Raw genomic sequence first — 20,883 nt, forward strand, 5'->3', positions numbered from 1 at the left:
ATTCTGTGAGGCGCATGTGATGTCAGTATGATCACTGCACACCTAGATGAATTCACTGGGCAGTATAGTTTGTAAAATAGGGTCACATATAGGGGATCTCTGCTTTTCCGGCACCTCATGGGCTCTGCCAATGTAACGTGGCACCCTCAAACCATTCCAGCAAACTCTGAACTCCAATATGGCGCCTCTTCCCTTCTGAGGTTTGCACTGCGCCTCAAAAGTAGTATTCCCCACATATGGGGTATCGGCGTACCCAGGAGAAATTGCACAACAAACTTTATGGTGCAATTTCTCCTCTTATCCTTATGAAAATGCAAAATTTGGGACCAAAATAACATATTTGTAGGGAAAATTTGATTATTATTATTGGGCTCAGTGTGCTCACCCCACATCTAGATAAGTTTCCTGAGGGGTCTTGTTTCCAAACTGGTGTCGACTGTGAGGGATTTTCACTGTTTAGGCACATCAGGGGGTCTCCAAAGGCGACATGGCGTCCACCAATTGTTCCAGCAAATTTTGCATTCAAAAATTCAAATGGCGCTCCTTCCCTATCGAGCTCTGCCATGCAGACAAACAGTAGTTTTCTCCCTCATATAGGGTATCCATGTACTCAGGAGAAATTACACAACAAATTTTGGGTCCAGTTCTCCTGTTACCCTTTTAAAAATAAAAAAATTGGATCTGAAGTCAATTTGTTGTGAAAAAAAGTGACTTTTTTTTTCAAAAAATTCCTGTGATGCACCTGAAGGGTTAATAAACTTCTTGAATGTGGTTTTGAGCACCTTGAGGGGTGCAGTTTTTAGAATGCTGTCACTTTTGGGTATTTTCTATCATATAGACCCCTCAAAGTGACTTCAAATGTGATCCCTACAAAAAACTGGTTTTGTAAATTTTTTGTTAAAAAAATGAAAAATCGCTGGTCAATTTTTAACCCTTATAATGTCCTAAAAAAAAAAATGTTGGTTCCAAAATTGTGCTGATGTAAAGTAAACATGTGGGAAATGTTATTTATTAAGTTTTTTTGTGTGCCGTATCTCTGTGATTTAAAGGCATGAAAATTCAAATTTGGAAAATTACAAAATTTTCCAAATTTTCACCAAATTTCCTTTTTTTTCACAAATAAACATAAATCATACCAAAGAAATTTGACAACTATCATGAAGTACAATATGTCCCAAAATAACAGTCTCAGAATTACCCGGATCCGTTGAAGCGTTCCAGAGTTATGACCTCATAAAATGGCAGTGGTCAGAATTGTAAAAATTGGCCCGGTCTATTAACGAGAAAAGCACCGTCGGGCGTAAAGGGGTTAGAGTGATGAGAAGATTTATCAAGGGTGGTGAAATCCGGCAAGGTGTGCATTGCCTGCTAACATATATGTGCAGTATTGAGTGGGGTGTTGTATTTGGGCTGCTAGGTATTTTCGGCCAGGTCTGCAGAAGATTGGGGCCGGCTTTATACAGAAGACCAGAGCTGCGCGGGGAAGACCGGGGCCACCTGGTGCCGGCTGGGTGAAGCTGTAGGGACACATTGGCTTTATTTCCACTGGCGTCATGTAATGTCACCACCAGTTGTACATTTAGCATTTTAATAATTTTTCTGCTCTTCTTCATATTCCAGGAGATATTCCGGGTAGATCTGATGCTTCTCGAACACCACAAAGATGGAGGGGCTGATGACGTTGTCCACACAGGAGTCATAGTACTGCGAGCTGCTGCCGGGTCTCGGTGGTGGGCGCTTCATTTGGGGGTTTCCCGTTACGTAGTCTCCCACCAGCACGCGAGCTATGAACATCGCCCGGGTCCCGCTAGACGTTGGTGTGGAGAATTTATGGGAGTACGAGGCGTCTCGGGCAAAGTAGCTTCCTATGGGGAGAATGACGACAGGTTACAAGAAACTCCTGAGTGATGACGTCAGTAAGATATCACACATGATGGAAAGGTGAGGCTGTCAGGACATGCCGGGAGTTGGGGTTCTACAAGGCTGGAGAGCCGCAACTTGTACTTTACTTGTGTCACAGCTGGAACCACAGTAACCAGAAGTGTCCTCTGCACTGATACATCCTGATGAGAGTACCTATTCAATGTCTAAAAAACCTAATGAATTGTCACCCCAAGTGATCCATAGAATGAAGTTCTGGAACCCAGGACCTGGGGTCTACAGAGATCCACATGATTGGAGTATCCGATGCTCCTCCGATCCAGTCACAATGGAACTCTGCAAAGCCCGGCTTATAGGCTACAAAGCTCTGTTGTAGGGATCATTGGGGTCCAGTACTTTATCTCCTATCTGTTCGCTCTCTTGGATACAACCCTTGAAGGTCGCTCAGGGTCATCTGCACTTTCCAATCAGAGCATTGTTTTAGATGCTGCTTCCTACCTTGTCCATAACTGGTGCCATGCGTGCCACAGATGCGCCAATCAAAATTCTGATCACAGATGGCATCGATGTACGTACTGTCCGTGCCATGAAACAATTGTATTTCCTTCACGTCTCGTCCCTGATTGACTTTTTTCATCTGTTCCTTTTGCCTTAAATACAAAAAATAAATGACAAAAAAGCAATAAAATTTAAGAAATAGGATCACAGGGACTCGGGGCATCTTCTATCTGTAAGGTCCTGCCATCATTGTGAAGAAACCATGAATTGGGGCATCCTGGTTCTGCTCTGGCTCTTATCCAATTCCCTCCCTGGGGCACATATTAACCCCCCGCCAGATGTGAGGGTGAAGAGCGGACGTACCACTGGAACACCTGCCACAGAGATGGGTTCTGGAGACGCCACATCTTCACCTTGTGCCCCCTGACCGTCTTGGAGAAGCTCATGACAATTTCTAAGAACTCGATGGACGTGTCCGAGACAAGAACCTTCTACAGAGGACAGAAGAAGATACATGACCCCTCCTGTCCCTTGTCCTCCAGTCACACGTCATAGGGGCTCCGCACATTACCTTACAGCCAATCTCCGGCATGGCCTCCGGGTCCCAGGTCTTGGGGTAGATATCAGTGTTCATGGGGGACGGTCCTGATTTCAGTGGGGGCGTTCCTAAGTTTAGAGGAGAGGTTCCTAATTTCAGGGGGGATTTAACTTCTGCTGATCTGGTGCTGAAAGTATAAAAAAAATGTTATTGATAAAATGGCGACAGAGTGCCGTCCAGTAAGTGACACATCCAGACTGAAAAGTGGCATGAAACGCGCGTCGGGGTAGAGGGATGTTTGTTTATGCCACAAAGGAAAAAAAATATTTATTTACTGCTAAGATAAAAATAATTCATTGCTTTATCATAGGCCAGAGAGTATAAACCCTGGTGTTTCTCCATTACTCACTTTACGATCAAACATCAAACCTGTCGCTACTCCCCGAAAAAGGGATAATTAATAATTTTTTGAAGGCTAAAAGAAGTCAAGCAATTGCTTCTATAGTTTACAGATGCCAAACGTTTTGCTATTTCACCAGATGGAATAATTTTTGGACCTCCGTTGCTTCTTCTGTGTACACCGCCAGTGTATTAGCTCCAGCACGACAGTCATCTGCCCTAAAAAGGGATAATTTTTGGATCATAGGTGTCTATATTGAGGCCTCTTTGACATTGCTAACCCTAAGCTTGCACTAAAGAGCTTGAAAGGGCTTGGATACAGACCTAGGAGACCTCAGAGTGCTACACACGTTTTCAGGGAAATTAGAAGCTTTGGTTCAATAATTTCTAATATCTTTCCATCTATTATAATATTCGTTGAGTTTACCTTCCTTTTAGTAATTTCACATCATCAAACCTCAGATATTTCGGCCTCCTCCGCACGTCTCTCTCCGTCATGTACACAATGTTCTTCTGCTTCATATCTGTAAAATTAGACAATTGTTAAAAAGGAACCTCATATCCCAATGGGATAGTCCACGTTACCTTCATGCCAGTGCAGGACATTATTGGGGAGTGATGCCAAAGCTGAGCCTTGTGGCCCCTCTGGTGCCGACATTGGTAAAAATGCCATTTATCACCACATTGTCCATGTGTGTACCTCGGAAACTGAGCTCATAGGTCTGTCTACCAGCAGCGAATGGAATGACAGCATCGGCATCGGCAAGATATATGTTCTCCAGCCATGAGGACGAGATGGTGACGCTGACGCGATTCCTGACCTAAATAAATAGAACATCGGTAGAAAATATTTCATTCTCCTGGCAGTTCTGATTTTTGCCAGTGCCCACAACCAACCAAACTATTGTGTATCATTGGTAATAATTGTCTCTTCATTCCAAAGCAAAGAGACCTTGTGGACCACTTAGTCTCTAGCGCCAGGTGTAACCATAAACTCTGCACCTTCTACAGCTCCGCCCCTGAGGATCGCCCATTATTATGTGCCCACTTACAGACTGTCCATATTGTGTCCTGCTGCCGTGTTCATCCCTCCAGTACCACAGCCACTCAGTGGTCAGGACATATTCAGACGGCTTCATGACCGATGATACGGTGGAGAGACGAGGAACGGGGTGACCGCCAGATCTCATGGTCAGAAATTCAATCAGAGGAACCCTGCGAAGGAAAAGTGGGAACAGTTACCAGGTGATTCTACATCGAGAACATGGCCTACAGCAAGATGTCCGATGTCAGTGGCCATCACGTCTGGACACCTATGGGGAGTTCCTCTTTAGTACATACACACATTATAATCTGACGCTCGGTTCTGGGCGACCCGTACCTGTCAACCTTTGGGTCACAGTAACTTTTCTCAATTTCCTCCATGTTGGGAACGTCTTCCCAGTCGGTTCCTTTGTGAATCTGCCAGCGGTACGGCAGGTAGTAATGCATGTCCGGGCAACGACCTGGGAATACAGGAGAACCGAGCGTTACCTGCACTATCCAAACCTAAATCCAATAATCCCTCCCCGGGGGTCACTTACTTCCTAGGCTGCAATATTTCCAAAGATTAGAAAGACAGATCTCCGGGACTCTGTCAGGATTAGTGGGAGAAAAATCTGCAAAAAAGATAATTAAAATATTTTTTAATGGGTCATCTATAAGGTTATCGATTCGCTACTCTCTAAAACATCTTATGACTTTATGAAGTAATTTAAAGATTTTTGACAAGTCAGACCTGAAGGCCCCGTCACACTAAGCGATCCCGACAATGATATGACCCGGTCAGGATCGCTGGTGCATCGCTAGTGAGCTGCCACACAGGCAGATCTCACCAGCGACATCGCAGCGGTCGGCGGTCGTTATTTACCTGTCAGACGAGGCGATCCTGACGTCCTCCCGCCCGCGTCCATGCGTCGCTCGTCAGCGCCAGCAGGAAGCCCAGCAGGAAGCCAAGCAGGAAGCCCAGCAGGAAGCCAAGCAGGAAGCCAAGCAGGAAGCCCAGCAGGAAGCCCAGCAGGAAGCGGCCGACGAGAAATGGCCCAGGACGTTCTCGCGCGATCAGCGATAACCAGCGGGGGGCCGGTTGTAGGTAAGTATCAGACATAGCGATATCGCTAGCAATATCGCTGCTGCGTCACAAAATCGGTGACGCTTTAGCGATATCGCTTAGTGAGACGGGGCCTTAAGCTCTGTGCACCGACGTGTCTGCTGTCATCCTGCACCCAATGCTGACAACGAAGAGACCATGGGAGTAAGGAAGCCCATGAAGGACATGGTAAACCTTCACCACTGGGCACCAAGTGATCCCTAAACCTTTACTGATCTTATAGACATCTTACCATACAAAACATCCCTCCAATCACATCCAGAGCTGCAAAGAAAAAATCCTACATCTCTCACCAGATGGAGTAGGAAATAGGCAAATCGAAGGTGATAGAGTCTAACTATGTCATTATCTATAAAGAGAATGAGCCAGGAGGGTCAGAAGTCTGGGAGTCATCAGGGACAGCTTTGGATGTGACTAGAGTAACAACAGAATTATCAATTTCCTTTACTTTAGATTTTAACCTCTGAAATAATAGTTACAGGCACAGCCATAAGGATTACTAGTCATACCTGGAACCGTACATATGGGTGGAATCGGCGTCTGAGACCGGACAATGGAGTCTACTAGATTCTCCAGAGGAACAGATGGACTTTTCGTAGGAGAATTATTGAGTTTGGCACAGGATGATGAAGCAGTGGAAGGACCGGCTGCTGGAGGGGTACTGGGGTTCATGAAGGTAAAAACTGATTGATGGATGGATGGGCTTGTAGTAGAGGTGGTCACTGGTTTCTTCTGAGGAACAGATGGATCTTTATCAAGAGAATCAAGCAATCTTCTCCGTCTGATATTTACCATTGGTGGAACCTCTGGGACTAGGAAGGGCGGTGGCTTTGGTTTGGAAACTGCCGAACCATTTAATGGGGTATTAACTTGAGGAGCATTGGCTGGTCCCGTGAAGGTCACGGGTGGAGTAGTTAGTTTTGGCTGAAAAAGAGATACGCTTGTGACAAGAGATGAAAGGTCAACTAATGGAGGGTTGGATGGGATTGCAATGGAGGTGATTGTTGGTTTCTCCAAAGAACAAGATGGACCTTTTGTAAGAGAATTAAATAATGTGGAATATATTGATGATAGATCTTTGGAAATCCTTTCTTCAGGACAGGTACTTGATTCCATGAAGGTACACATTGATTGAGGGACTGATGGACTGGCAGTGCAGATGTTCACTGGTTTCTCAATTTGAACAGATGGACCTTCAGAAAGAGAATCAAACAATCTGCATGGTGTAGTAGATGCCATTGTTAGAAAGTTCACCACTGGGGCTGGGGAGGGCACTGGTTTTGCTTGGGAATCTGATGGACAATTCATTATAGCTTTAACTGGCTGAGCATTAGCTGGTGCTGTGATGTTCACAGGTGTAAAAGCTGACTTTGGCTGTGAAACACGTAAACGTGGGATAGAAGATGAAAGGCCAGTTGGTTGTTGGCTGCATGGGCTCGTAATGGATGTAGTCACTGGTGTCTTTAGAGGAACAGCTGAATCTTTTGTGGGAAAATTAGTCAATCTGGTATTAGATGATGGAGCAGTGAAAGGACCGGCTGCTGGTGGGGTATTTGTTTTCACGATGGTAACAAATGGATTTGGTTCCAGTGGGCTTACCATGGACGTGGTCACTGGTTTCTCCAGAGGAACAGATGGAGAGACAGAATCAACCAACCTGTTTGGTTTGGTAAGTGCCATTGGTCGAACATTTGCTAAGTCCACCAGCTGTAATGGACTGGACACTGGTTTTGTTTGGGAAACTGATGGACCATTCATGGAGTCATTAACTGGTTGAGCTCTTGCTGGTCCTGCAGTGGTCACTGGTGTAGTATTTAGATCTCGCTGGAAAACAGACGAAAGTCCGGCTGGCGTTCCTGTTGGTAAAATTATGGATGTATTATTGGTCATGAATATACTTTGGATATGTTGACAGCAATTCGATCCTAAATTATACTTAATAGAGGGACAGGAATGCTCTAAAAAATAATAAAAACTCACCTGCCCTAATTGTACCCCTCACCCTGCTGATTGCAGCACTAGGCCTCTCTCGATCACGTGAGGGGCCACAAACATCTCCACATGCCTGACATGACTGCATGGGCCTCCTGCTGGAAGATCAGAAGAGCGCAGAGATACCAGAGGAACCGGCAGGGAGCTGCAGAGGGAGACAAGCAGAAGCTTATATTACTTTACTTATATCTTTTCTCCCATTGAACACTGCTCCCACCGCAGACAGAATTGGCTCCATGGAAGAGAGTGGAGCTGACGCGCTCCAGGAATGTTGCTAAGGTTAGAGTAACAGGCCTCAGTGGAAAGCCTACGACATCAAGGTGTCAACCATCACCTAACAAAGGCCCACACAGGAGAACTCTACGTTGCGCCTATGCTAGTCGGGACCAGGACTCGTGCCCCACGCCAGTAAAGCTCAAGAGACCAGATGTTGCCTGTCAAGAGCCGAGGCCCAATCGACTCCTAAGAGACTTCTGTCAATGGTCAAACTGAGGAGATCCGTGAGGAGATTGCCACAGGTGGGAAAGTGAGCAGTATGGTACTGGGGCGGGCTGGGATTAGGGCCTCTGCCAACATCGCTGGAATGGCTAGCACCGGGTGGCGAGGATAGGTGTTGGTATTTTACAAGGGGGAAACATAAGGATATGGAAGACATTGTCCGATTGTAGATGACCCCTTTAAATGTGTTTGCCGCTTTGATTGACTGCTCATACGGTTTCTAATTGTTGAAGGGTAATATAAAGATGTGGGTGTGCAGCGTTTTCTATGGCTTGATAAAGACCCATCTTGTAAAGGTGGAACGTTCCTGTGTCCCTGTATTAAAGAAGAAGATACTTTTTGGTACTGTGGATGCTGTTGCTCTCGTCACTTTTGGGATCATCCTCTGGTTGGCATACTTGCGTATGAATTCATTTTTGGCGAGGTGATGTCCTACACTTGTGGATTTGGATCCTGAGGATTCTCACACCACTGTGGACACTAATCTTACACGTTTGTTCCAAGGCTGACTTCAATAAGGGCAGTACGTTCACAAATTCGGAGGAAGGTGTCAGCAGAATCTTGGCTGAAGCACGGTCCAAAGGTACGACCTTAAGTGTTCCTTCTAATCGAGCTATCAAGAGTATTTTTGAAGTGGAGACTAAAAAAACCTTTTTCCACTGATGGCATCTTCCAATGTTGACCTTACCATACACAATGGATCTCGCGAGGAGTTGAGGACACACCTAAGACGCACGGTAAGTTCCGTAACAATAACCAACTATTCTGTAAAACATTTGAGCTTATTTTGAACAAATATGCATTTGACCTGATGTTTTCAAATATGGAATTTTTACAATATGAAGTTGACTTTTTTGACTGGAAGAGTGAAGGAGCCTGAAGATCAAGTAAAATCCTTACTGACTTTACAAAGAAAAAAGGGAAGTCTCTTCCCCGACACTGGAATGAGATGGAGCACATGAAAAGCGTAAAGTGTTATGGAGACTTGGGGACTATCGACTTGGTCGTGTTTACAACTGGCCTAACAATACTAGGCTAGGTGCAGACAACCGTACGGCCTCTCATCCGAGAAAACCAGGTCGATTACGCAAATCGGATCTTAGTGTAATAAGGTTCTTTCGAATGAGAAAAAGATGGAGAAAAGAATGTCAGTCACATGTCATCCGAGTGCAGTCCAGTGATTTCCATGCACTCATTGAATTTCATGGCTTGGATCAAACTCGGGCATGTTGCAATTTTTTTCCCCCATAGTGAGGATAACATTGGACATGTACGGGGCCCCTAGGTCTGAGCTGAAAAAGTAAAGTAATGTGTATGCAAAATGTAAATGCATATAAACACATGACCTTTCCTCAGAGAAAAACAAAAACAAATATCCTAAAATAAAAAAGTAAATAAATTGCAAAAATTGCATGAAGGTAGCAATAATAAGGGTATTTAGTAAACATAATTTTGATCAAAAGAATGTAGAAGCCGTCCTGCCACGTCACGGCAACCCCCGTGGGACAGTCCTAACTCTTGTATTTAAAACCTTTCCACTTGTCAAGTGACGTAAATGTGAACAAGGATCGAGGGACTGAATTTACTTTTTCAGCTCAGACCTAGTTTCTCATGTAGTTGAATGTGCATTCTGTGCATATACTGTAAGGGTGTGACCGCCCTGTGTCTGAGCTGGAAAATCCATCCTGTCTGCCTCTGCTATTACTTGTGGTTCAGTCCCTCAGTAGCACATAAGATACATCGTCCATTAATAATTATGCTTTAGATCATAGAGCTCAATACATAATACAGATGCAGCATATTCAACACTTTCATGTTTTCCGAATGGAAATAAGATGTTCTTAACCCACTGAAAATGTAAAAGTCAAAATTTGGTATTTAGAACAAAGTGAACACTAAAGGTACGGTCACACTTAGCGAAGCAGCAGCGATCCCGACCAGCGATATGACACGATCAGGATCGCTGGTGCATCGCTAAGTGGTCGCTAGTGAGCTGCCACACAGGCCATCATACAAAATATAGAGGGCTGTAGGACTATCCTACAATATATATATAGAAAGCTGTAGGGTCATCATACGGTTTATAGGGAGCTGTGGGGCCATCATATGATACATACTGTAGAGAGCTGTGAGGCCATCATACAATATATAGAGGGCTGTAGGACTATCATACACTATATATATATAGAGGGCTGTAGGGTCATCATACAATATATAAAGGGCTGTAGAGCAATCACACAATATATAGAGGGCTTTAGGGCCATCATAAGGTATATAGGGAGCTGTGGGGCCATCATACAATAGCAATTGTACAGCCATTTGCACACTTATGTCCTGGAAAGCCCGTCTGTACTGGGACACTGTCACGCCGCTCCGACATACTCACCTGGCCTCCGCTCCCACGCCGCTCCAACATACTCACCCGGTCTCCGCTCCCACGCCGCAGGCCCTCGCCTCCAGACGGCCACGACGCTTACCTCTGACAGGCTCGCAGCCTACACCGTTGCTGCATGCTATGCGCATGCGCCATAGGCCGCGGCCGTGCCTCCCTTCAGCTTCTTGTGCTCCGACTTTGCCCTGACCCAGAAGCACCTCCGAGCCAATGGCTAACCAGACGGGGCTATATCAGGCCGCTTCTCCCAGAGGGAGGCACCTGATCGTTGTGTTACCTTGCACACTGGGCCCTGCTTCCTCCTGTGCTCTCTACAGCCTCTCACTCTCATCCTCAGTGTGTGTTCCTGCAGTAACCCCTCAGCCCTGTCTCCAGTGTTCCTTCCATCCTACTCCAGTCCTGCCTCCGGTGTTCCTGCTCCATCCTACTCCAGTCCTGCCTCCGGTGTTCCTGCGCCATCCTGCTCCAGTCCTGCCTCCAGTGATCCTGCTCCATCCTGCTCCAGTCCTTCCATCCTACTCCAATCCTGCCTCCGGTGTTTCTGCTCCATCCTGCTCCAGTCCTTCCATCCTACTCCAGTCCTGCCTCCGGTGTTCCTGCGCCATCCTGCTCCAGTCCTGCCTCCAGTGATCCTGCTCCATCCTGCTCCAGTCCTTCCATCCTACTCCAATCCTGCTTCCGGTGTTTCTGCTCCATCCTGCTCCAGTCCTTCCATCCTACTCCAGTCCTGCCTCCGGTGTTCCTGCTCCATCCTGCTCCAGTCCTTCCATCCTACTCCAGTCCTGCCTCCAGTGTTCCTGCTCCAGTCCTGCCTCCAGTGTTCCTGCTCCATCCTGCTCCAGTCCTGCCTCCAGTGTTCCTGCTCCATCCTGCTCCAGTCCTTCCATCCTACTCCAGTCCTGCCTCCGGTGTTCCTGCTCCAGTCCTTCCATCCTACTCCAGTCCTGCCTCCGGTGTTCCTGCTCCATCCAGCTCTCCACACTCCGCTCCTACAGTCCTACTCCAGTCCTGTCTTCTGTGTTCCTGCCCCAGCCATCTCTCCACGTTCCTGTCTTAGTCTACACTTCAGTCCTGCATTCCTACTCCAGTCCATCTTGAGCCGCCCCTCTCGGTACCAGCTACCGTGGTACTCGATCCCCTGGGCCTGCTCCTAACGGTCACTGTATAGGGGTCGGTTCCACCTGGCAGCTCACCCAGGGCCCCTCGTTGCCACGGTCCAGAGGGTCCACTCCTGGAGATTCCGGCTCCTGACCACCCACGCTAACAGTCTCCAAGCCAGTTTTCCTGGTGCGCCATTCGGGTACTTAGGTCCTGTAAAGTTTGTCCAAACATTTGTTCATTGCATTCCGTGCCTCCACGTTGTTTTTTGCAGACCTTCCACATCTTTCTGTAAAGATCTAATTATGGCGAACACCTGCTCTACTTTGCTTTCTGCAGTCATTGTTCCAGCAGACTCCTTAGATGGCTAGAGTATCCTGTAATATTTACAATGGATGACTCAGGAGTCTTCTTGCATGGAACAAAGACACTACAGAACACTGTTTATAGGAGAAAAGGTCTGTATTACAAACAATCAGCGATGCAAAACAAGTGCAGCGGAAAACTCAAAGTCCATAAACACTCGGTGTAAATATTGAATGAAAACTTAACAAAGTTTCAGGGAGGCCTGGGTAGGAAGTCTCAGATGGTGCAGAACAGTCGCGTGCTCTGCATCTATTTAATTGAAGGAAGAGACAGAGCAGTAACCAGCTTACGTGTTTAGCAAATGCAGGTGGGGTCAGAGGCACAGAGGGAGCGGCATGAGCAGCCAGAAGCAGAAGGAATACTGGTAACAGGTGTATGCAGCAGAATCTCTGAGTGCGGGAAAACCGGATATCCACACAGGTTTGCAGGAGCAGAGAGGAAACCAGGAAGCCACCAGGACCAGGCAGAATATTTCAGCACTGACTAGAGGCTGTGTTGGAGTTATTGTCATGGCTATGGACAGGGTTCCTTCCCTGTCCCCTCAGGGTTAATTTTGTATGGCCTCCTTTTGCTTTGGGGAGGGCTATATTTACCCGCTTTTGTGGCGCTCCCAGGAGTATGGTCGCCACACTGGCATTGCCTTCCTCCTGGGAGGGTGATATCAGGCTTGGAAACAATGAAGGGTCTCTCTGACAGTTAACCATGTCATGCAACACAGTTCCCACTCCAGACCAGCAGAGGGAGCTCTGAACCAGAATTGGGGGAGGAGTGCGCTCTGAGGGCCAAGAGGGGAAATGGTCAGTTAGTGTGAGGAGGGCAACGAGTGTAGACGTGTGGAGAGAAGCTGGAGGTTGAGCTGAGGATGGAGAGCTCCCTCCCAGTGATAGCGCATGATCTGGAGCCTGGTCTCCACGGTTGTATGGAAACTGAAGGTCCTGCAACAGAAACCAGAGGAGTAGGAAGCTGTAAATGCTCTATTCCCACCTAAAACTCGGAGGCACAACAGCGACGGGTGAGCCAAGAGAGATAGAGGGCTACAGCTGTCTGCCATACGAGGTAGTTCTAAGAGAAGATAAGAAGGAGGAACTTCAGTGTAACACAGTACTGCATGTACCTCAAGCCAGCGCTAGGAAGGAGACTACACAACCCATCTGATAGAGATACCTGAGTTGCTTCCAGGCTAGCCTGCTCCTGTGCCATCTGTAACCAGGACCCTGGACTGCACTTATAAGTAAAGGTAAAGAAACTGCACCCTGTTGTGTCCTTGCCTCCTTCCTGCAACATCCTCAGCACTGCTACATCTCTGTGCCAATCACTGCACCCTCTTCCTAACCCTTCATCTACACTGCCCTGGGACTACAGCCCTGCCTGTGGAGAGCTACCACATCATTGCTGCACCCCACCATCTGTCCCAGAGGATCTGTCTGCAGCGTCGGCTTAACATCTTTATTGCCGAACACCACAGGTGGCGTCACGAATCATTCATAAACTTTATTCAACCACTCTACCCCTTTTTCATGGGCGCCCAGGGCCAAGGACCGGGTCACCGCTGCTGTGACAATCCCCTCTGAAGGACCGGCCCGGTACCGAGTACCCCACAGCCCTGGGAGGGCGACCCACCTTCGTCTGGGGATCCTTGTCAGTGATACATCTGTCTTGGCTGTGTGTCTGACCCCCTGGTGTGCTGGCATGCTGTGTAGTACATTTGCCTTCTTGTGTATGATCCGGTCCGTTTTCTCGTTCATTGCTTTGTGATTCTGTGCTTACTGTCAGGTTCTGGCTCTTACCTTCGGCTTGGTACTATTACTAATCTCCTGTCTGCCCCTTTTTGTACTTCATCGCTGTCTTTGGCTACCTGACCTCTTGCTACGTCCTGACCACTCTGAACGTCTCACTCTTTGGCGCTTCATCAACCTCCTGGCTTGACTTCGGCACGTTCAGACTACTCTCCGGTTTCGCTGATCACCGCCGCTACTCAGCGTCTAGCTCCGCCTCCGGCCACTCCCCTGGTGGTCAAACGTTTCAGGTCCTGAGCTCCGGCAGGTAAGCTCACCGCAGCGCTCCCCTCACACCCCCCGTCCTTCTGTATCTCGTGCACAGACTCCTGCTGTAAGTCTTCAACAGGGTTCTTGATAGTTATAAAGCAGGACGACAAAGAGCACATGAGACAAAAGACGCCATCATGAAAGAGGGCATGAATTCCTAAAAGGTAATAAAAAATATTCAGAGTCCTGACAGGTAGTTCAGATGATGTATACATGTACTGATGGTTGTTCTGTTGCTGTATTCCTGTACTGAGGGTGGTTCTGGTGCTGTATTCCTGTACTGAGGGTGGTTCTGGTGATGTTTGCATGTACTGATGGTGGTTCTGGTGATGTCTTAATGTACTGATGGTGGTTCTGGTGCTGTATTCCTGTACTGAGGGTGGTTCTGGTGATGTTTGCATGTACTGAGAGTGGTTCTGGTGATGTCTTAATGTACTGATGGTGGTTCTGGTGCTGTATTCCTGTACTGAGGGTGGTTCTGGTGATGTTTGCGTGTACTGAGAGTGGTTCTGGTGATGTCTTAATGTACTGATGGTGGTTCTGGTGCTGTATTCCTGTACTGAGGGTGGTTCGGGTGATGTTTGTGTGTACTGATGGTGGTTCTGGTGATGTCTTAATGTACTGATGGTGGTTCTGGTGCTGTATTCCTGTACTGAGGGTGGTTCTGGTGATGTTTTTGTGTACTGATGGTGGTTCTGGTGATGTCTTAATGTACTGATGGTGGTTCTGGTGCTGTATTCCTGTACTGAGGGTGGTTCTGGTGATGTTTGTGTGTACTGATGGTGGTTCTGGTGATGTCTTAATGTACTGATGGTGGTTCTGGTGCTGTATTCCTGTACTGAGGGTGGTTCTGGTGATGTTTGCTTGTACTGATGGTGGTTCTTATGATGTCTTAATGTACTGATAGTGGTTCTGGTGCTGTATTCCTGTACTGAGGGTGGTTCTGGTGATGTTTGCGTGTACCGATGGTGGTTATGGTGTTGTATTCATGTTCTGATGGTGGTTCTGGTGTTTGATGTAGTCATAGGAGACAGCAAATTTTTCTATATACTGCGGTGTTGTGGTATTGAAGAATATAGTACAAGTGATCAGAGTACAAGTGATCAGACAATGACAGGTACAAGTCTTGTAAAGGGACTTACTAATAATGAATATTGTAAAAGCAACCCACCCTTATAAAAAAACAATGGTGGAAATGCATTTGTTCATTGCAAGTTTAAATTGCTCTGTAGAGAGGGGCGACACTTTACGTTTTTACCACCAAAAGAGAACAATGAAGGAGCAATTTGATCCAAGAAAATGCAAATTTATTAATACAAAATTTTTAAAACATACCATAACATTAACATTATACAAATGAGTACAGAGTACAAAAAGGATGGTCAAACACCTATCCCTAACTACTATATCACAGCTGTGAATAACAGAGAATTGTTTTTGGGCCACATCAACCAGACTATATGGCAACAGTATATCATTTTATTGCACCAAAATATCCATCTGTATTAATCCTACACAACTATATACAAAAAGTAATAATTCCATATAATCTGGTGAATCTATAAATCTAATAGGTACTGGAATTCCTAATCATTCCATAGCAATCACCATAAAGGTTATCTATGTAGGACCAGATCATTTATCAAACTAATCACTGTAGCCAGAATGAATATACATCATGTCTCACATTGGTATGGTAATGGTGAGTATATAACTCAAAACATCCCAAATGTAATTCATGATCTGCCTGCAGTTATGTTTCTGCCGGGGTATGTGGACCAGTGACGCACCCCGACGCGCGTTTCACCGCCTCTGCATTCATCACGAGGTACACTTTAAGTTTGGCCTTGGCAGCAGAAAAGTTAGAATCAGCCCTGGTGTACACTTGATCTTTGGCGTGTTATTAGATGTTTATATGTTCCATTTTAAAAGTGTGATTTACACAGTAAAGAGAGATATGAGAAGCATTACTAAGTAAGGCAAAATTTGGCACAGTGTGCATTGCATGCTATCATTCTTATACAATATTCAGGAGGTGTAGGTGAAGGGAATATTGAATGTGGGCTGGTACAGGTTTTGCACCATGTCTGCTCAAACAAGAAGGACCAAAAATCATATATTTGAGAACAGGACTGGATATAGTCAAGAAAACTTTACATCTGGTGGAAGGACTGGTTTTGTGCAGAGTAACCAAGGGCCACCCGGTGCCCACTGGCCTACACATGAATCGGCGTATTGGCTTTTTGTTCTACTTCTTCTATTCTGATGTGGATCATGGTGGAGATGTAATGTCAGTTCTACCTTTAGCATTTTAGGATTTTTTCTGCTCTTCTTCATATTCCAGGAGATATTCCGGGTAGATCTGATGTTTCTCAAACACCACAAAGATGGAGGGGCTGATGACGTTGTTCACACAGGAGTCATAGTACCACAAGCTGCTGCCGGGCCTCAGTGGTGGGCGCTTCATTTGGGGGCTTCCAGTTACGTAGTCTCCCACCAGCACACGAGCTATGAACATCGCCCGGGTCCCGCTGGTATTTGGAATGGAGAAGTTATGGGAGTGCGCGGCATTATGGGCAAAGTAGCTTCCTATGGGGAGAACAATGACTTTTTACATGTAACTTCTTTGAGATGGCGTCAGTAAAATGTCACACATAATGGAAACCTGAGATATTAGCGATCAAAGTATTCGGCAGCTAAACAGTTAAAAAAAATAAGTCCAGAGAGATTTCACTGAAGGCGTGAACTTCTTACTTTTTATGATGCTGACCAATCATAAGCAAGTAGCAACACACTGGGGAAACAAAAACACAATAGCATTGACAATCCGTCTGCTCTCCTCACTGCAGAGTAATAAGAGGCGCTGGAGAACAGCAGACCTGAGTGTGATTAACTGAAAGCTTAGCCTCCACCTCCAGCAGTCAGTGTGGGGGGAGGGCGATACTTCAGATCTTCAGTCTCATTACAAACTCTGTTAGTAGCTCTCCTCTCAAATTTAAATGAGCCTTAATGGCAGGATCAAATACACATTAGCATTGTCACAGAAAGTGTAGTGCTGCCATCTCTGCAGTACTGTCCCACCCCATACTGACTGCTGGAGATAAAAACTGAAAACTGTTAAACTCAGCTCTGCTGTTCTCCAGCACATGTCATCACTCTGCAGAGAGGAAAGCAGACTGATAGTTGTTGCTATTGTGGGGGCATGTTCCTGCATGATTATGATTGGTCAGTGTCAGAAAGAGGAAAAAGTCCACATCCCCAAGGAAATCTCTCTGTTAATACCCACTTTTTTTGGATACTGCTTCTTACCTTGTCCATAACTGGTGCCATGGGTTCCACAGATGCGCCAATCAAAATTCTGATCACAGATGGCATCGATGTGCGCACTGTCTGTGCCATGAAACAAACGGATTTCCTTCACGTCTCGTCCCTGATTGACTTTTTTCATCTGGTTCTTTTGCCTTAAAAATCAAAAAAAATACAAAAAAAGCCAGAGAAGTGATGAAATAGGATCAGAGTGACTTGGGGCCTCTCCTATCTGTAAGGTTCTGCCATCAGTTGTGAAGAAACTGGACCACCATGAGTTGGGGCATCCTGCTACAGCGCCGCCTCTTATCTACCTCCCTTCATGGGGCCCATATTAACCCCAGCCAGACGTGAGGGTGAAGAGCGGACCTACCACTGGAACACCTGCCACAGAGATGGGTTCTGGAGACGCCACATCTTCTTCACCTCGTGCCCCTTGACCATCATGGAGAATAACGTGCCAATTTTCAAGAACTCGCTGGATGTGTCCAAGACAAGAACTTTCTACAGAGGATAGAAGAAGATACGTGACCCCTCCTGCCCTTGTCCTCCGGTCACACGTCATACGGGCTCCGCACATTACCTTACAGCCGATCTCCGGCATGGCCTCAGGGTCCCAGGTCTTGGGGTAGATGTTAGTGTTCAGGGGGGACATCCCTGATTTCATGGGTGACGTCCCTGATTTCATGGGTGATGTCCCTGATTTCATGGGGGACGTCCCTGATTTCATGGGGGACGTCCCTGATTTCATGGGGGACGTCCCTGATTTCATGGGGGATGTCCCTGATTTCATGGGGGACTTAGCTGCTGCCGATCTTGTGCTGAAAGTATAAAGAATAAATATTAATGACATTATGGTGTTAGGGACGGCGGAATGCACTAAATATAAATAATAGGAAGTACGTTCGCCGCCCGGGGTCCACCGTGCAGTAGGTGTAACAACCGCAGCTGAGTAATGGCGGACTCGCTATATGGCGGTACAACGCGCACGGGTTAAATGTCACCCGGGGCGTGCAGAGCGGACTCTGTTAACCTCACAGAGGCCCTAAAGCATAAGCGCCGAGCCTGTTAGCTTCACAGGTCTCAGCTGGATTGCGTGCACGGTATACGGTCACAGGACACGGCCCAAGACTGAGGTCGGTGTCCGTCTAGACCTACCGTGCGTGCGGCGTCGCTACAGCGGACGCCGGTAAGTGCTGCTAACTGCAGCGCGGCGGTAACTACTGCCGCTATACGACAGTGCCGTCAGGCGTGACACCATCGGACGCTAGTGTAGCGGTGCAGTGTTCACTGTGGCCTATAGCTTGCCACTGACTGGCGCTGACTATCTCTCTAGTTCCCTATCCACATGCGTAATATCAGAGAGAGGGGAATCTTAATGAGTCAGTCACCAGAATCATACATCCGTCACCATTCACACATAGCAAGTATAGTCTATACTAGCGCATGGCCGAGCGGTCATGCACGCTTTTTATAGCCGTGCGGGACCTTCCAGATCTCCGAGATGGACCAATGAGATCTGGAGCAGGACCTGGGCACATGACTCCCGATCTCCAATGGGAGATCGTCTCGTGAGCATGCCCAGTATGAGCACAGAGGGACTTAGTCTCTGGAGCGGTCTGCTGCCAAGTAATCTTCTCTGCAGGAGACCGCGGAATGTGAGGGTCTCGATTCCTGCAGAGCAGAAGCAGAAACCTGACGCCCAACATATGGTGTCTGATCGCCGTCCAGAAAGTAATACATCCAGAATATGTAATATCTGTCTATCAATTTCCATCCCGTCTCATCCTTTCTGCACACGGCAGTATACGGAGGGATCGTTTTTAGAACCTGTGAATCATTCATAGTATTTAGGTTTATAGAATAGATATTTATGTATAACATCAACTATTTGAAATCATAAATGAATTTTTGCACTTTCACATTATGATTTGTGTAGGATATTGGTACAGTTACCTGGATTTACACCTGTGTAATTGTGTATTTTGTGTGGGGTTAACCCCTTTACCCCCGAGAGTGGTTTGCACGTTCATGACCGGGCCAATTTTTACAATTCTGACCACTGTCCCTTTATAAGGTAATAACTCTGGAGCTTCCATGGATTCCGGTGATTCTGACATTGTTTTCTCGTGACATATTGTCCTTCATGTTAGTGGTAACATTTCATTGATGTAACTTGCGTTTAAAAAGGGAAATTTGGAAAAATTTTTGAAAATTTCACAATTTTCCAGCTTTGAATTTTTATGACCTTAAATCACAGAGATACGGCACACAAAATACTTAATACACAACATTTCCCACATGTTTACTTTACATCAACACAATTTTGGAACCGACATTTTTTTTTGTTAGGAAGTTGTAAGGGTTAAAAGTTGACCAACACCATTTTTTTTTAGGGATCACATCACATTTGAAGTCACTTTGAGGGGTCTATATGACAGAAAATACTGAAAAGTGACACCATTCTAAAAACTGCACCCCTCAAGGTGCACAAAACCACATTCAAGAAGTCTATTAACCCCTTCAGGTGCTTCACAGGAATTTTTGGAAGGTTTAAAAAAAAATATTTAACTTTTTTCAAAACAAATGTACTTCAGATCCAATTTGTTTTATTTTAACAAGGGTAACAGTAGAAATTTGACCCCAAAAGTTGTTGTCCAATTTGTCCTGAGTACACTGATACCCCATATGGGGGGTAAAACACTGTTTGGACGCATGGCAGAGCTTAGAAGGGAAGGAGCGCCGTTTGACTTTTTTCAATGCAGAATTGGCTGGAATGTCGCGTTTGGAGAGCCCCTGATGTGCCCAAACAGTGGAAACCCCCCAATTCTACTTCCATCCCTAATCCCAACACACCCCTAACCCTAATCCCAACCCTAGCCATAACCCTAACAACAAACCTAACCCTAACACACCCCTAATCCCAACCCTAACCCTAATCTCAACCCTAACCCTAATCCAAACCCTAATCCAAACCCTAACCCTAACTTTAGCCCCAACTGTGATGTACAATGCCCGAAGATATGTTTTCTGTTGCAATGTGCTAACAAATCCTCCATCCTAGGACATTGTAAACTCTCAGTAGTAGGAATTCCTTCCCCCCAGGTTTTATCAACCCTGCCACTTCCTCTGGAAGAGCAGGAATGTTAATTAGCTAGACCATCTTCCTCACACCATTTGGCTTCTCTCAGCTGAAAGAGAAAAAAGTGCGGGAACTAAACTCTTTGTTTGAAACCAGGAGTTTGAATAAAACAATAAGGGATTGTCCCGCGAAAACCATACCCAGCAGAAATATAAAAATCATATTTCTGCGATCCGAGCAGACCCAGCTTCGCTGTGGTGCCTGTTGCAAAACTCTCGGATGTCCAGAACCTGAGATATGATTTGCGCCCAAATGGACGGTCATATCGCATAGATGTTTGATGTTTTCTTGATGGGCTCATTACGCTGGGAAACATGATACCACTGATGAGTCCATACCAGCTTCTCCCATAAAGTTATAGCTAATCTAAGTTTTGTAGCCAAAACATAACTTGGATAAGAGAGGTGGGATCAACCCAGAATGCACCTCTCTGTGATGTCACATAGGAAAGTCTATAAGGCATTTCCTGGGCAAACCAGCTCAGAACAGCTCAAGTCGTCGTGCTAGAAAGATCCAGATGAGCGGAGAAGTGCAGCTCCGCCTCCACCCACCATAGCCGCATGGTCTGCCTAAGGAACA

At 46.2% G+C, this 20,883-nt stretch overlaps 2 protein-coding genes across 2 annotated transcripts in view; both read right to left on the reverse strand.

Annotated features, from left to right (window-relative positions):
* Positions 1-993: 993 nt before the first annotated feature.
* LOC141048474 (protein mono-ADP-ribosyltransferase PARP12-like) lies at positions 994-2,938 on the reverse strand. The gene is made up of 3 exons (XM_073544062.1): positions 2,743-2,938; positions 2,380-2,531; positions 994-1,865 (listed from the first exon to the last, which is right to left on the reverse strand). Exons 1-3 carry the CDS (start codon positions 2,823-2,825, stop codon positions 1,588-1,590), a joined length of 513 nt encoding a protein of 170 aa, XP_073400163.1. The 5' UTR covers positions 2,826-2,938; the 3' UTR covers positions 994-1,587.
* Positions 2,939-3,704: 766 nt separating this feature from the next.
* The window catches only part of LOC141048575 (uncharacterized), a 126,327-nt gene continuing 109,148 nt past the window's right edge, over positions 3,705-20,883 (reverse strand). The window contains exons 26-36 of the mRNA XM_073544292.1: positions 17,746-17,983; positions 17,536-17,666; positions 17,166-17,317; positions 16,176-16,445; positions 13,865-14,013; positions 5,975-7,400; positions 4,900-4,974; positions 4,698-4,821; positions 4,369-4,531; positions 4,017-4,137; positions 3,705-3,840 (exon numbers count right to left, since the gene is read on the reverse strand). Of these exons, the coding sequence (XP_073400393.1) occupies positions 3,740-3,840; positions 4,017-4,137; positions 4,369-4,531; positions 4,698-4,821; positions 4,900-4,974; positions 5,975-7,400; positions 13,865-14,013; positions 16,176-16,445; positions 17,166-17,317; positions 17,536-17,666; positions 17,746-17,983 (2,950 nt within the window). The 3' untranslated portion in view covers positions 3,705-3,739. The remainder of the gene's footprint in view (positions 3,841-4,016; positions 4,138-4,368; positions 4,532-4,697; positions 4,822-4,899; positions 4,975-5,974; positions 7,401-13,864; positions 14,014-16,175; positions 16,446-17,165; positions 17,318-17,535; positions 17,667-17,745; positions 17,984-20,883) is intronic.

Source organism: Dendrobates tinctorius, unplaced genomic scaffold (genome assembly GCF_039654945.1).
Source record: "Dendrobates tinctorius isolate UK_male_01 unplaced genomic scaffold, ASM3965494v1 ptg000136l, whole genome shotgun sequence".
NCBI classification, from domain to species: Eukaryota; Metazoa; Chordata; class Amphibia; order Anura; family Dendrobatidae; genus Dendrobates; species Dendrobates tinctorius.

Bases quoted from the DNA above. Each gene is read 5' to 3' on its own strand.
- LOC141048474 (XM_073544062.1), bottom strand. From the start codon at position 2,825: ATGAGCTTCTCCAAGACGGTCAGGGGGCACAAGGTGAAGATGTGGCGT. The intron at 2,532-2,742 runs GTACGTCCGCTC...TTTGTATTTAAG, and splicing joins CTGTGGCAGGTGTTCCAGTG to GCAAAAGGAACAGATGAAAA. The intron at 1,866-2,379 runs GTAGGAAGCAGC...TTCTCCCCATAG, and splicing joins TGGCACCAGTTATGGACAAG to GAAGCTACTTTGCCCGAGAC.